Source organism: Sciurus carolinensis, chromosome 10 (assembly GCF_902686445.1).
Source record: "Sciurus carolinensis chromosome 10, mSciCar1.2, whole genome shotgun sequence".
Classification (NCBI taxonomy): Eukaryota; Metazoa; Chordata; class Mammalia; order Rodentia; family Sciuridae; genus Sciurus; species Sciurus carolinensis.
This window is the reverse complement of record NC_062222.1, coordinates 136,424,963-136,438,580: the sequence shown is the minus strand read 5'-3', so window position 1 is coordinate 136,438,580 and position 13,618 is coordinate 136,424,963. Positions and strand designations below refer to the sequence as shown.

Genomic DNA, 13,618 nt, shown 5'->3' with positions numbered 1-13,618 from the left:
TGGAAATGCAAAGGGCCTAAGATAGCCAAGATGACTCAAATACAAACAAAGAGGACTAACAGGATCTGATGCCCACATTTATTAGAAGGCCTTTGTTGTCGATAGAGGCAGCATTGCTGTCAAGACAGATGAACTGATCAATGGAGGAGAAGAGAATCCAGAAATGGACTCACAGGCATACAGCTAGCTGCTCATACAGATGACTTTCACTCAGTGCACAAAGGAGAGGACAGCAAATGATTGCTAAATCAACTGGACACATGTCAAAAGCCAGCTCCCACAAGTATCTTATACTATCTTGTACATTGAGAACTAACTCAATGTGGATAACAGATCTAAATGAAACTCAGATCTACAAAACTTCTAGAAGAGATATTGACAGACTTTCTTAAAGATCCAGAGAGTCAGTGTTTTAGGCCTGTGGACTGCAAGTATGTAACTCGGCCATCACCCTGCGAAAGCGGCCACAGAAAGTACAGAGATGAATGGGGTGACCTCCTGTGGATAAATAGGCAGCGGGTCTCCAGCCAAAGTTTGCCAGTCCTGCTGTTGAAGGAAACTGGATAAGAATCTTTGTGACCCTGAGTTAGTCAAAGATTTCTTAGCTATGACTCTTAAAGCAGGATCTATAAAAGAAAAGAAATTGATAATTTGGACTTTGTACAAACTAAAAATACCCCTCTCTGAAAGACACTATTCAGAAAATGGAAAGACAAGCCCTAGATGGGGAGAAAAATCTTTGGAAAACACCTATCTGATAAATAGAGTGCATCAAGAGTATATGAAAGAATTCTCAAAACTCAATAATAAGAAAACAAATAATCCATCAGTAAGTGGACAGATGTCTGAACAGACACGTCACCCAAGGTAGTACACAGGCAGGCCATAAGCCACGAGAAGACCAGCAACTCATAGTCACTGGCACGGTGCCAACTCCAACCACCTCGAGGTGCCACCACACGCCTGTCAGAATGGCCTACATCACAAACGCTGGCCACACCCAACTGCAGTGAAGACATGGAGAAAGGGAACTCGTCTACACTGCCGTATGGGAATGTCAAATAGCATAGCCACTTTGGAAATGGTATGGAATGTTATTTCTGTGATATGTAAACTATTCCATAAAAAACTTGAAAAGGAAGTTCTTCAGCTCTTTTTATGATGTTAGCATAAGCCAGCTAATAAACTGCAAGAAAAAAATTACTAATACTAAACAGTCTAAATTCTAAACATAGAGGCAAAAACTCAAATATATTAGCAAAATGAATATGGATATATCGTATCTTGATCATGTAGGGTCCAGCCTCTGGATGAAAGAATGGTTATGGACCAAACTGATAATCTGACTCACTCCTTTAACAGATTACGGCAAAACGCCACGTGACCATTTCAATAGTACAATAAGAAACCACCAAGCAAAAAGCATCTACTTTAGAGAAATGTCAATACTCACTCTTTTAGAAAACTAGGAAGTGAATTCTTGGCTTGAGAAAGAACATTAATCATAACCTGACTGCCGACATCATTTCTCGTGGGGAAATTTTGAAACCATTGCCAGATCTAACACAAAGATGACTCCTAGCCAGGCTGGTGGCACATGCCTGTGGTTCCAGGCACTCAGGAGGTTGAGGCAGTAGGATCACGAGTTCAAGGCCAGCCTCAGCAACTTAGTCAAGACGTTGTCTCAATGAATAAAATACACAAGACTGGGAACGTAGCTTGGTAGACTCCCTCTGGGTCCACTTCCCAACACTGAAAAATAAAAAGCCCTGGCACCCTGCTGTCCAGTACCACCTTGTCTTGGAACTCGGTGGGACGGAACAGCAAAGGAAAGTCAAAATCGTCTTCAGTGTGGATGTTGTGATTGTCTACGTAGAAAATCCAAGAGAATCTGCTCCTGAACCATCAGAAGCCGGCATAGTTCAACAAATTGCAGGACACAGGCAACATAGCAGGATGAGCAGCATTCCTACCGAGCAGTGGCACCAACGTAAAAGGTGCAAACCCCATTTCCAGTGCGGCCGACTCGAGACGGCCTTAAGATGAGATCTAGCCGTGTTTGCAAGAGCCCTTTACCGAGGTGGCTCAGGAGTGGGAGACGGAGCAGAGCCTCCGACCCAGACCGCCAGACCTCAGGCCGCAGCCCCTGGGCCCTGCATCCTGGCCTGCGTGATTAGTTGCTCACCCTGTGTGTCAGCTTCCCCGTTTGTCAAAGGGAAACGCGAGTAAGTAGAGATGGACCACACCCATGGGTGAGGTGATTCAGTGTCAGAAAGAACCCACTTTTCTCCTGGTTCATGTAGATTTATTGTAATTATGATGAAACTCCCAAGAGGATTTTGAATGGGACCCAAAGACTGGAAATTTATAGAGAAGAGTAAAAGTCCAAGAATAGCCAAGACAGTTTTGAAGCAGAGCCAAGGCAGTGTCACTTGATCTGCTTGAAGTTGAATTATCATACAGCTAACCTGAGACAGGGTAGTACTGTCACATGAGCAGGACAAAAAGATCAGAAGAACAGAACGCAGAGTCCAGACGTGGACCCAGACGTACAGGAACCTGGTGTAGAAGTGGTGCTGTCCGTTAGTGGGAAGCTTACGGGCCATTCAGTGAGTGACCTGGACACCATGTTGTCCACATGCCCTCCCTCCTTACCCAAACGCCTGGCATGCTCTAGATGGGCCGAATCTCTAACGGTGTTTTCTTATGGTTGGGATCTGGAACGTCCTTCAAAGGCTCCTGTGTTGCTGTGCAGCAGTGTCAGGCGACCTTCGGGGGAAGCGATTGGACCACAGGGCTGCACCCTAATCAGTGGCTTAGTCCATGATTTAACGGGACCACTGGGAGGTGGTAGGCACCGAACGGGTGGGGCCTAGTTGAAGGGAGTAGGTTCTTGGGGGCTGTATCTCGTCCCCAGTTCCTTCCTCTCTGTCTCATTCATACACAAACATGCACGTGCGTGTGTGTGTGTGTGCCTGGACACACACACACACACACACACACTCTGCTTCCTGCTACATGCTACCTGCCTTTATGTTTTGCCTCACTACAAGTCCACAGTGATAGAGATTGGGACAGCCAACCATGAGCTGAAATCTCTGAAACCATAAGCCAAAGCAAATCTTTACTCCTTTAAGGTATTTCGTTACAGTGATGAAAATCTTATAGATCTTCATGTATAAATGTAAAGGAAGGTTGTTCTGAAGAACCACCTTTATCACTCAGAGCGGGGATAAGTACTGGTCAAACCAAAGGGAAGGCATTAAAAAGACAACACTGACACATTTTACTGCATTAAAAGCAGTGCCTTCTGTAGGGTCAGAGTCCTGAGAACAACATCAAGAAAAAAGCAACAAATGAGAATGTTTTCATCACATAGGAGCTGATGAGAACAGGTCGTACCTTTGCATAAAAAACTGCAGGAAGTCAGTAAGAAGAAAACCAAGCAACCTAATGGGAGATGGGCAAAGGGAAAGAACAGGCAACCCACAGAAGAGCAAATTCATATGGGAGCTTTGGAAAGATTCCTGACTACCCATCAGGAAGTGCAAATGAAGCCGTCATCGATATCAGCTCACCATCAACTTCACATGAATTTACATCTGCTCCAGGTGCTACTGAGAAGGTTGTCGGAGTACAAATTGTTCCTCAATTTGGCAAGAAAGTTAGGAGTTAAATACACGCTTCCACTGGTAGGCATGACCCATCACGAGTGATGTACATACGATGTACCCACATGTACATATGTATCCTGAGCATATGTAAGGGGGTGGCACCCTGTCCATATCCGAGGAAACCTTTGCATTTGGGTTTGGGGAGCTAGGTTAAAGGACACCACTGCACATCGTTTGAAATCCTGAAAGGCTGGTGGAGGCAGGTGGGAGAAATGCAAATCAGTCACAGTCACTGGTGCACTGGTAGATGTTTAACAGCCAGGGTTTAGGGGGAAGCCTTAACCTGAAGCATTTTCCACTTCTGGGACATAAATTCTCCACTATGGCCAATGGCTCTACATCACTGTGATGTCACTGAACACAGAACTGGGAAAGATGCACAGGATCTGCTCTCGTGGGAAGGTGCTTGGAGCAAGTTGCAGTGACCATTGATCGCTTCTTCCAGCATTCCCGGTCGATGAAGAGACCAGGTAGAGCTGAAGAAAATAATGCTTAGGGTGAAAAAAAGCAATTTTCAATAAGGGGGTGATCAATATGACAATGTTTATATAAATTAAAAAATTACACAAAGTGGTATAATGTGCACATATGTGTTAAAGAATAGAACAGGGATGGTGGAAGCACCAACTCGGGGAAAGTGTTTGCCTTCGGAAAGAGAAAGGGAAGAGGGAATTAAGGAGGCTGTGAGGAAGCGTCCGCCTTCTCTTTTTCTGGTTTTATTTCTGAAGTGAAAAGGGCTGAAGCAAGAATGTCGGATTGGAAAGATTGATCCATCCTGAATCAGCGATCAGAAGGCGGGGAGTGCTCATCCTTCATGTCTCCGCGTATTTGAAACATGTCATTAAAACAAATAGAAGTAAAAAAATGAAGAGACAACTAACCTGGAATGACACACCCCAGAGGGGTTTTGGCAATTACGTTTGGGTTCAGGATCACAACTTTTCCACCTTCCTTTATTTCTGGGTGTCCTGTGCAGAACACCCTGGGGACCTTGGGGGTGCCGGGCTAAGCAGTAGCTCTAGGCCCTTCCATGTGGGCTCACTTCCCTTTGCTGGGTCGTGGCCTGTTTCTGAGACATTCTCCATCCCCAGGCCTGGTGAACTAGACTGGGGTGAGTGGGTGGGATCGGGTCCATCATGGCACTGGAAGGAAGAGCCACGTGACACTCTTTCAGCCTAGAGGCGAAAACAGATGGATCTCAGTGCTAGAATGAGCTGAGACCACCTGGAAGCTTGGCCCTGGGCTCTGGAGGGGGATGCTGGCAGAGTGGCTAGGTTAGTACTAGCTTTTGTGGGCCGACCCAATAAGCTCTGGATCCACTCAGACCTGGGTAAATCTCAGCACTGCCACGTAGGAGTTGTGAGTCAGGAAAAAATGACTCAGCACCTGTTTCTTTAATTTGTAAAATGGGAGCGATGGTAGACTGTCTTGTGGTGCAAAATGATTGCAGCTCCTTCCTGGAGGAAGACGGTCCCCTGTGTTCCACTGAGGCCAGTGGTGCCACAGGAGTGAGCTCATGGCCCCAGGTCTCTCTTAGTTCTGCACGAGCCCACTGTCCAAACGTGGAGCTGCTCCATCAGCCTGGGTCCTGGGATGAAAATGACAAGTATCAGAACTGTCACCAACTCATGATGGCATTGTGGCAGGCCTGGGAAAGAAGCCTGTGACCCACTGGGTTGCTGCAGTCTAACTTGGTCCATGCTGGCTGAGCCGTGTTTCTCACGTACTGAGAGGGGCGTAGTAACACATGTGAAATGCTCCCAGGGACAGAGCTGTCAGGATAGGTGAGGGTACACTGCAGTAATAAGCAGCCTGCATGTCTTGGTGACTAAAACAGCACATGCTTTTTCTTGCTTACCCAACACACGCTATAGTTCTTCACAGTCCTTTAATGAAATAAAGGAGGGAAGGGAGGGAGGGAGGGAGGGAAGAAGGGAAGGTGAGAGTGGGGTGGAGAGGGGAAGAAGGTCTGGCAAGCCACACAGAGGGTCTTGAAGCTCTGACCCAGAAGAGGCACTCTCCCCTCACTTGCCTTAAGCTTCACTGCCCAAAGCTAGTCTTGTGACCACAACTAATTTAAAAAAAGACAGGAAGTGCAAACCTACCCCAGGCACAGAAGAAGGTGAGAAACGGGAAAATGGAGAAAAGGTGGACAAGAGGGCATTGGAGGCAGGGGCCCAGCTGGTGCAGATGTGTGGTCTGGGAGGGATCTGCCTTGCTCGGAAGTCGTGGTCTTTAGGGAGGACCCAGGGTGCACACAGGAGACCCTTGCATTCAGAATTAGTGTGTGGGAGATGGGAGCCCTGGGGTTCCAGTGTGGCCATGTGGCTGGATGGAGGAGGGACTGGGGGCTCTGTCTGAGACCAGAAGCAGGCAGGCTGGGAAGGCGTGGGCAGAGGAGCTGGCAAGGGTTCATCCTCAGTGGGCGGTGGAGCAGGCCAGTTGGTGTCAGACAGCATGGGGAGTTAGCAGCAGAGGCAGCCAGGGGCTGGGTGGGCCCACAACCCCAGGCAGCAGCTCCCTGAGGGAGCGGATATGCCAATAGGGACTCCCGTGTCACCTCTAAGAAGACTGCTTGCCCTCTGCAACTACAGTTAGATGTCCAGAGACTGTTGAGTGGCCGTTCTGGCACCATGTGCGTGTAAATGCTGACCCAGGAACTTCACAGCTTCCAAACTGAAGGCACCGCAGTGCCCGTGCTAAGGGCAAGTTGCTGCGTTTCCACAGCAAACGAACAGGTCACAGCTGCAGGTATACCACCGAGTGGACCGCAGAGAATGCTGAGCAGGACAGCAGGTCGGCAGCATTCACACCCCCAGTCTGCTGCTGGAACTCTCCAGAACAGGGAAGCCGTAGTGTTACAGTTCAAGGAGGGGTCATGTATGGGTGGCACCTTAACCAGGGCTGCTGTAACCCACGTGCCACCACCAGATGACTTACACAGGATGCAGACTCCTCGTGGCTCTGGAGGCTGCAGGGATCCCATGACTTGGAGCTGGTGGTCTTTTTGCTCTGTCCCCACTTGGCAGAAAGGAAGGACGCAAGGTCTCTGTGTTTTTGTGGGGCACTGGTCTGTCACTAGGGTTCCTGCCATGGGGGCAGCCACAGGTGCTCGATATCCACAGGGCCCAATGTCCAATTTGCACACGGGCTGCCATAGCAAGCCACCATGGATTGGGCGGCTTAAGTGACAGAACTTACTATCTCAGAGCTCTGGAAGTTGGAGGCCCAAGGTCGAGGCTCTGGCCGCTCTGCTCCACAGTGAGGTTTTCTTCCTGGTTCGTAGGTGGCCCGTCTTTCTCCCCAGGAGCCCACACGTGTGAGTCTCAGGAGGAAGCAGGTGAGTTTTCTTCTTCTTTTTTTTTTTTTTAATAAAGGTAGGATTCCACCACAGAACCCTCTGTGACCCCCATCTGGCCCCAATCACCTCCCGAAGGCTCCACCCCCAAACACCATGGCATTGGGCTGCCACGCAGGGGTCTGGGTGGTGGGTGGGGCACAGTCCGGTCCATACTGTCCTTTTCTGTATGTGCTCTATGTCCACGGAGGCAGGCTGGGGAGACAGGCACGCGGAGACTCGAGGAAAGTCCATCAGAAGGAGCGAAACTCCAAAAGCAGCGGAGGAGCAACAGCAGAGAGCTGGAGGCACAGCTGCCGGGGGAGTGTGTGAGGCCGAGAGGGGGGCTACGGTGTCCCCTGGCTCCAGGAGGTCATTCTCTGCCCCATGAGACCGGCTTCTTTTGGGGAAGGAGAGGTGATGGTGGTCAGAAGCTGGCAGGAGGGCTGAGGCGGTGGGCGAGAGGACGGGGAGGCGGTGTGCTGGCACTGGGAGGGGTCAGGGGCTAGGACTGTCTCTGGGTAGAGACCCAAGCAGGTGGAAGCTGCCAGAGCCTCTGGAGGGCTGCTGCCAAATTTCTCCTTATACAGTGTCCCCTCCCTTCTCACAGGACCCCTCCCAGCCGGGCATCTGCCCTCCAGCACCCTCCTCTCTTCTCCATCCACCATGGTCTCCTCAGTGCACGCTCGCCTCCTAGTGCCCCTCTTGAGCCACTAGGAGAAGCACCCCGTGGGAGCAGGGTCCTGTCTGTCTGCTGCACTAACCTGTGCCACAACATGTGTGCACACAGCAGGCGATTGAAAGACAGGGAGCACTCTGCACAGAAAGTGGGTGCTGGAGTTCAGGTTCCAGCCCGAGGGGACAGGGACGTGAGCAGATACGGACCAGGAAGCAGTGGATTCTGTGACTGAGTAGGTGCCAGTAGCCGGGAGGCAGAGGGAGGCCTTGGCTCTGATGGGGGAGTGGGGGTGCTGCAGTGAATGGAGAGACAGCTTGAAGAGGATGCAGGAGCACTCCCTTGGGACTGGTGCCGAGTCTTGGGGTCCAGCAAATCTAGAGATACCAACTCTGGGGTCCCAGGCACGGCTCAGAGCTGAGGGACTGAAGCATGGGTGGGCCATTGCAGTGTGTCCAGGGCATCCCTGCAAGTGAGGCTCATGCCAGCATGGGGTGGGTGCTTTGGCAGAACTGAGAGATAGGAAAGGTGGGTGTGGAGATCTCTCCAAGATCAGAGAGGAAGGGTAAGGGGCATGCAGGAGGCTGGAGCTCAGCACGACGGCAGCATAGCACCATGAGGCCAGGTTCTTGCTAAGCATGAGCCAGGCATGCCAACCTTCTGAGGCACCGTCTTGTCTCGCCCCTTTTGCAGGAGGCTGTGCCGGCCCCAGCTCCCTCGCTGTCCGGACTTGAATGCAGCCTGAATGTCTTCCAGTGTCTGAGGTCACAGTCATTTTGTTTTCCTGAGCTAGAGAGGGAGGAGGACATGGGCAGAGAATGGGTGCTGGTTTAGAATGTGCAGTGAGGGCAGATCAGGTGTGAGAGACAGAAGAATGTGCCCACTTGGTGTAGGAGACCACGGGGACATCAGTAACCTTCCTGGGGGCAGAGTGATGTGGATCCAGCACATCTGGAGGGTCCCTGCATTGAATCTGCACCCCTCTGCTCCAAGGTGAGCAGTGGAGGCTTGCTGTGCAGTGACAATGCCCAGGCTGGGACAGGTCAGGGCATTGCCCCTGGGCCACTCAGCAGGCAGGGGCTGGCAGAAGCCAGTCTTTCCATTACACCTGCAGGGTGTTGGGTGGGGTGGCCTCTAGCATTTGAAGAATGAAAGCCCAGTCCCAGCTGTGAAAGCTCCCTCCCATTTCCCATCAGGATGCCTTAGGCAGCACCTCTGCTCTCTCAGAAGCCTGCCCTCCACACCCCAGCGCCTTCTGACCCTCCTGTCCCCACCACATTTTAGTGAGCTGCCTGGGACTCCAAAACCCAGGCTGAGAGAAGCAGAGTACTGCATGCAGCATTGCAGAACTGGCAAGACCAGCCCGCTTACCACCTGGAGCCTGTGCCCTCAATCCTGGACCCCAGGGTCTCTCAGCCTTCGTTGCCACATGGACTCTGTGCCCCCATGGTGAAGTATAGCTTTTCTCCCTCCCTTTCCGAGGAGGTCTTGCTGAACACCTAAGCAGGCCTGTGAGGCCACTGTGCCCTGGGTGTCACGCACAGAGTGAGCCTGGAGGAGATGACAGCCTGACCAAAGAGGAGACAAATATTTCTGAGGGTCCACCGTGTGTCAGGTCTAGGGTAAAATGGAAGCGGAGCAAAGGGAAGTAGAAGGGAGGGGAAGGGATGGGTTGAAGGAGGAGCGGAGGGAAGGAAGGTGGAGGGAGGAGGTAAGCTCCTTCATGCCTGCAGCAGGGAGGTGCGCCAGGGGAGGTGCATTTTTCAGGCAGTTTCTGGAGCGCCCCCAGCGCTGGTGTCCTCAGCTGTATCTCACCCGAACACAATGGGGAGGCCGGAGGAGAGCAAGAGCTTTGCCTGGGAAGGTCAACTCTCTGCGGCAGAATCATCCAGAGTTTTGCCTTGTGAGTGCTGGCCCACCTCCCCTAGCTTCCTCACAAAGACCCAGCCGTGAGCTCAGGAGGGCCCCCAGAACTTGCCCGACTCACTCCCTCTTCTACTAACCAAGGGACTTGAGGTTCTCCCCGCTCTCACCGGCTCAGGTCTCCCGAGCCACAGGTGCCCCCCATTCAGCTGCGCCCCACCCCCTCCCAGTCCTATTGCCGCTTCTGCCCAGCGTGCTGCCCATCTCCTCCGCTCTTCTGGCCCCCCTGCCCGTTGGCCATCTCTTCCCCAATTGGAGCACCTGGCACCCAAGGGACCCTCCTTCCTCAGCTCAGCCGACCAGCACCCCCGCCCCCACCGAGGCTGGCGGTCTCCTCCCTCCATCCCTCCTCCGTGGCGCGCCCAGCCACCAAAGGTGCCCACCGCGAGGACCTAGGCACCGCGGCCCCACCACTGCCCCGGCGCCTGCTGCACCTGCAGGGTGACTGGGTGCGCCGCGGGCGGCGCGGCCTCGGGGGCGGAGGAGCGGGCGGCGCGAGGGAGGGGCCTGCGACAGCTACGGCGGCGGCCGCCCCAGCCCGCGCAGCCCGGCTCGGCCCCGGCTCGGTCGGCGCAGCGCAGCGCAGCGCCGCGCGCGTCCCCTCGCCGCCGCCGCCGCAGCCAGGCGCACCGGCACCAGGCCACCGCCGCCGCCGCCGGCGCACGGACGCAGCGCGCACAGGCCGGCCGGGATGCGCGCCCGGGCCCCGGCCCGCCCCAACCCGCGGCCACCGCCCGCCCGCCGCGCGCTTGCCTGACCGCGGCGCCCGCCCCGGCCACCCCGCCCGGTCCCGGCCGCCCGCGGCCGCGATGCCCGCCCCCCGGGGCCCCGGCGGCCCGCGCCCCTGCTAGGCTGCGGCGGCATGGCCCGCGCGCCCGGCGCGACCTCTGCGGATTGCATCGGTGTGCGGCGGCGGGGCATGCCCAGGGCACCGGGCACGGCCTTCAATGGGCGAGGACACGGACACGCGGAAAATCAACCACAGCTTCCTGCGAGACCACAGCTATGTGACTGAAGGTAACGTACGTGTTGTCTGAGACCCCCTCCGGCCGGCCGCGGCGTGGGGATGCCGTCGCACCGAATGCCCTCCGAAGGTTTGGACCGCGCGCTGTGTGTCGTGTCCCCCGCCCCCACCCCGCCCTACCCCGCCTCACCCCACCTCACCCCGACCCGGGCCTGGAGGGAGGGAGCCCGAGGGCACCGGCCCCGCTGCCCAGCGCCCGGAGAGGGCAGCGCCCTCCTCCGCGCCGCCCTCCGGGAGGCAGCGTTTCCCCCTGGCCAGGTGGCATCCCGATCGGCCCTGGCCATCATTTTTTAAAAGGCCATGCCTGCGGTTAATGTGGTGTGGAAATCCCGGGAAAATGTAATGGCTTCAAATCCCGTATTTGCCTTTTCAGCCCTTTCCAAAGCCCGCAGAATTTTCTAGGCTGCCCACTCCTTGGAGACCAAGAGGGGCCCAGGGGAAAAAAATCCATTGCCAGGTCCTCCGGAGAGGCTCGCCTGCCGCGGGCCCCTCCCTGCACCCCAGAGCCAGGGACCTTTCTTGGGAGGGAGGCGCAGGTTTGGGGCTACGTTTTATTCCTGGGGAGTTATATGGAGGCAGGAGTAGCGGAGCCCAAACCTTCAGGACCCCCCACGTGGTACATGTTACCCACAAACAGGCCCTGCATTTAAAACCCCCTAAATTGGCCTTACAAGCCCAACCCCCACACCAAGCCTGGTGGAACCCTGAGGGTCAGCGCCCCTCTTACAGGGCAGCAACTTCTGGGGTCCCTCTGCCCCGCTTTGCCCAGGGAACGGTGGGACAGCCCCGGTGTGCAGCCAGGGGACAGCAGAGTGAACCCCTGGTGGAGGATGGGGAGACCTGGGCGCGGAGTAGCAGCGAGCTGAGGCAGAGGGGACCCTTGTGCTGGAGACCTTCCCGGGTGTAGGGCGGTGCATCCTCCCCAGGGGCTGCTGGACAGGCTGCAGAAGTGCTTATGTGTTTTTAGCAAGAGGCTCCCTGATGGGCACCCTGGGGGAGGGGCCCTGGCACTGCGTCCCGCGGGCCCTTGCGCACGGGTGTGGGAGCCAGGGAACCTGTGTGGGCCCTGCGCGGTGACTAGCCTCCGGCCGGAGTCTAATGCCTGACTCCGCCGGAAATGAGGCCGAGAGGGAGCTAAGCCCTGCGGGGCCCCGGCAGCGGAGCACCGCCCGGGAGCGCTGGGGTGCCCTGACCCCGGGGGCGGAGGTGGGGTGTATAACCTGGGCGGACGGATGCGGAGGGGTGGCGTTCCCCGCTCGAGAGGAGAAGCGCTGAGTCATGCTTCGCCGCCGGGCTGGGCTGCTGAGCTGGGTGACGGCTGTCAGGCCGGGCTTCGGGAGGCCCCGGGGAGCCGAATGCAGCCCTTTGTCGCTTGCCTTGGTGAGGTGGAGCCAGGATCCGCTGTGTGCTGGGGGTGAGCTTTCTGCTCACAGCCTGCGGAGCCGCAGAGGGTTGAAGGAGGCCTCGGGTTGCTGGCAGGTGCCCCAGTGGCCTGGCTCTGGAGAGGGGATGTTGGCAGGTGTCTGCTGCACCGGATCTGGCTCTGGTCTGGCTGCCTGGAGGAAGCCTCTCTTTGCTCATCTTTATATTGGGGACAATGCGATGGGAGGCAGGATTGTCGTGTAACTAAACACACAGCACAGTACCCGACATTTTCAACATGAATTCCTTGGCATCTCACCCGCCTTCTTCTCTGAGGGATCCTCCAGTCCTCAGCCGGGCACAGGGAGGGAAGGATAGCTCTGGGAGCTGGAAGTCATGACTTTACTTAACCGATGGCTGCTGAGCTCCTGTGTGTGCTGTCACTGCCGGCCATAGAGTCCCTCTGCAGCCTGTGTTCTGGCAGGGAAGCCTGTGCCCTCCAGGCGAGTGCTCACCTGTGTCAGCTCCCCCACCTGTAAAATGAGCGTGAAGGAACCACCTGCCTACAGGTCGTGGCATTTCTATGAGGTCCAGGTGTCAATGGCAGCTTGAGTGTGTTGTGCACCTACTATGTGCTAGGGCCTCCCCACAAGGTCTCACATAACCCTCATCTCACTTTTTAGATAAAGCAACTGAGGCTTGGTCTTGTCCATGGCTCAGACTGAGTGTCAGGATATGTAGGGCACAGGGCTCAGGTGCTAGGACTGTGGAGGGGTCAGATCAGAGACCTCTGCCCTCAGCAGGAAGAAACGGTAACAGTAATTGTGAGAAAATTAAATGAGAACCATGACTCCCTTGGAGGAAAATAGACTTTCACGCTGTTGAATCCTGACTGCATTTGGTAGAGCATAGATTTGTCTGCTGTCAGGCCAGTGTTAGAATTCTGCTTCTGATGCCTCACCTCCTGTGCTGCCTTGGTCAAGTTGCTAAACCTTTCTGAGCTTCCGTTTCTCCCTTTGTAAAGACAGAAATAAAAGTGATCTCTGTCACTGGATCATCGAGGTGACTCTGCTAGTGTAGAAAGTGGCTGGCACAGCGTTTAGCTTATCAGAGGCATTTAATAAATGGAACTATTATAATCCATCTTATAACTGGAAGAATTTCATAATCAGTAGTGGATGCTGACACTCAGTTTGCAGAGGCTCAGGTGTGCAGGCTCCTGTTCCACCTGGCTGCGTCCACACTTAGGATGCCCCAGCTGCTCCATCGACTTTCTGTTCCTTCGCATCCCATTTTCTTTTGACCTCAGAGCATTTGCTCCAGCAGTTGCTGCCACCTGGAGACCTACCTCCTGCATTTCTCCTGGCAGATTCCTACTCATCCTTTGAGTCCCAAGTTCAATGTCATCTTTCCATGGGAGTCTTGCCTGGGTTCCTAAGCCTTGTGAAATCCTAAGTATCTTGGGAAGAGTTTATGTCCTGTTAGTCATTCACACCTTGGTGTGAATTAGACCAGCTTGGACTGTTGTCTTTCTGTGCTTGCTCTTGGCTGAGCTTAGCTGCGTTGAGGGTTATTGTGATCATTAGGTGTGGGTGTAGGGCACAGAGAACTTGGGGGCATGG

The 13,618-nt window shown here is 54.6% G+C and overlaps 2 protein-coding genes across 13 annotated transcripts in view; one reads left to right on the top strand and one right to left on the bottom strand.

Moving 5' to 3' along the window:
* Positions 1-4,292: 4,292 nt before the first annotated feature.
* LOC124994838 (uncharacterized) lies at positions 4,293-12,240 on the bottom strand. 10 transcript variants are annotated; one of them, XR_007110554.1, is made up of 3 exons: positions 11,855-12,240; positions 6,235-8,476; positions 4,293-5,262 (listed from the first exon to the last, which is right to left on the bottom strand). XR_007110554.1 is itself a non-coding variant. In XM_047567100.1 (3 exons), exons 1-3 carry the CDS (start codon positions 12,213-12,215, stop codon positions 7,385-7,387), a joined length of 1,089 nt encoding a protein of 362 aa, XP_047423056.1. In that variant the 5' UTR covers positions 12,216-12,240; the 3' UTR covers positions 5,275-7,384. The 10 variants fall into 10 exon arrangements, 2 of the variants coding, with proteins under 2 accessions (XP_047423056.1, XP_047423055.1); XR_007110555.1 differs by having other exon boundaries at positions 6,615-8,476; XR_007110556.1 differs by lacking the exon at positions 4,293-5,262 and having other exon boundaries at positions 5,275-6,761; positions 6,876-8,476.
* Positions 9,497-13,618, top strand: part of Ppp2r2c (protein phosphatase 2 regulatory subunit Bgamma) — a 101,110-nt gene continuing 96,988 nt past the window's right edge. Inside the window, exon 1 of one of the 3 annotated variants that reach the window (XM_047567096.1) lies at positions 9,497-9,590. In XM_047567096.1, coding sequence (XP_047423052.1) covers positions 9,512-9,590 — 79 coding nt within the window. In that variant the 5' untranslated portion in view covers positions 9,497-9,511. Of the gene's footprint in view, positions 9,591-10,351; positions 10,705-13,618 lie in introns of those variants that run through there. The other 2 variants (XM_047567097.1, XM_047567098.1) reach the window with 2 other exon arrangements.

Bases quoted from the DNA above. Each gene is read 5' to 3' on its own strand.
- LOC124994838 (XM_047567099.1), bottom strand. From the start codon at position 12,215: ATGAGCAAAGAGAGGCTTCCTCCAGGCAGCCAGACCAGAGCCAGATCC. The intron at 8,477-11,854 runs GTTATACACCCC...CTCCCTCTCTAG, and splicing joins CTCCGCATCCGTCCGCCCAG to CTCAGGAAAACAAAATGACT.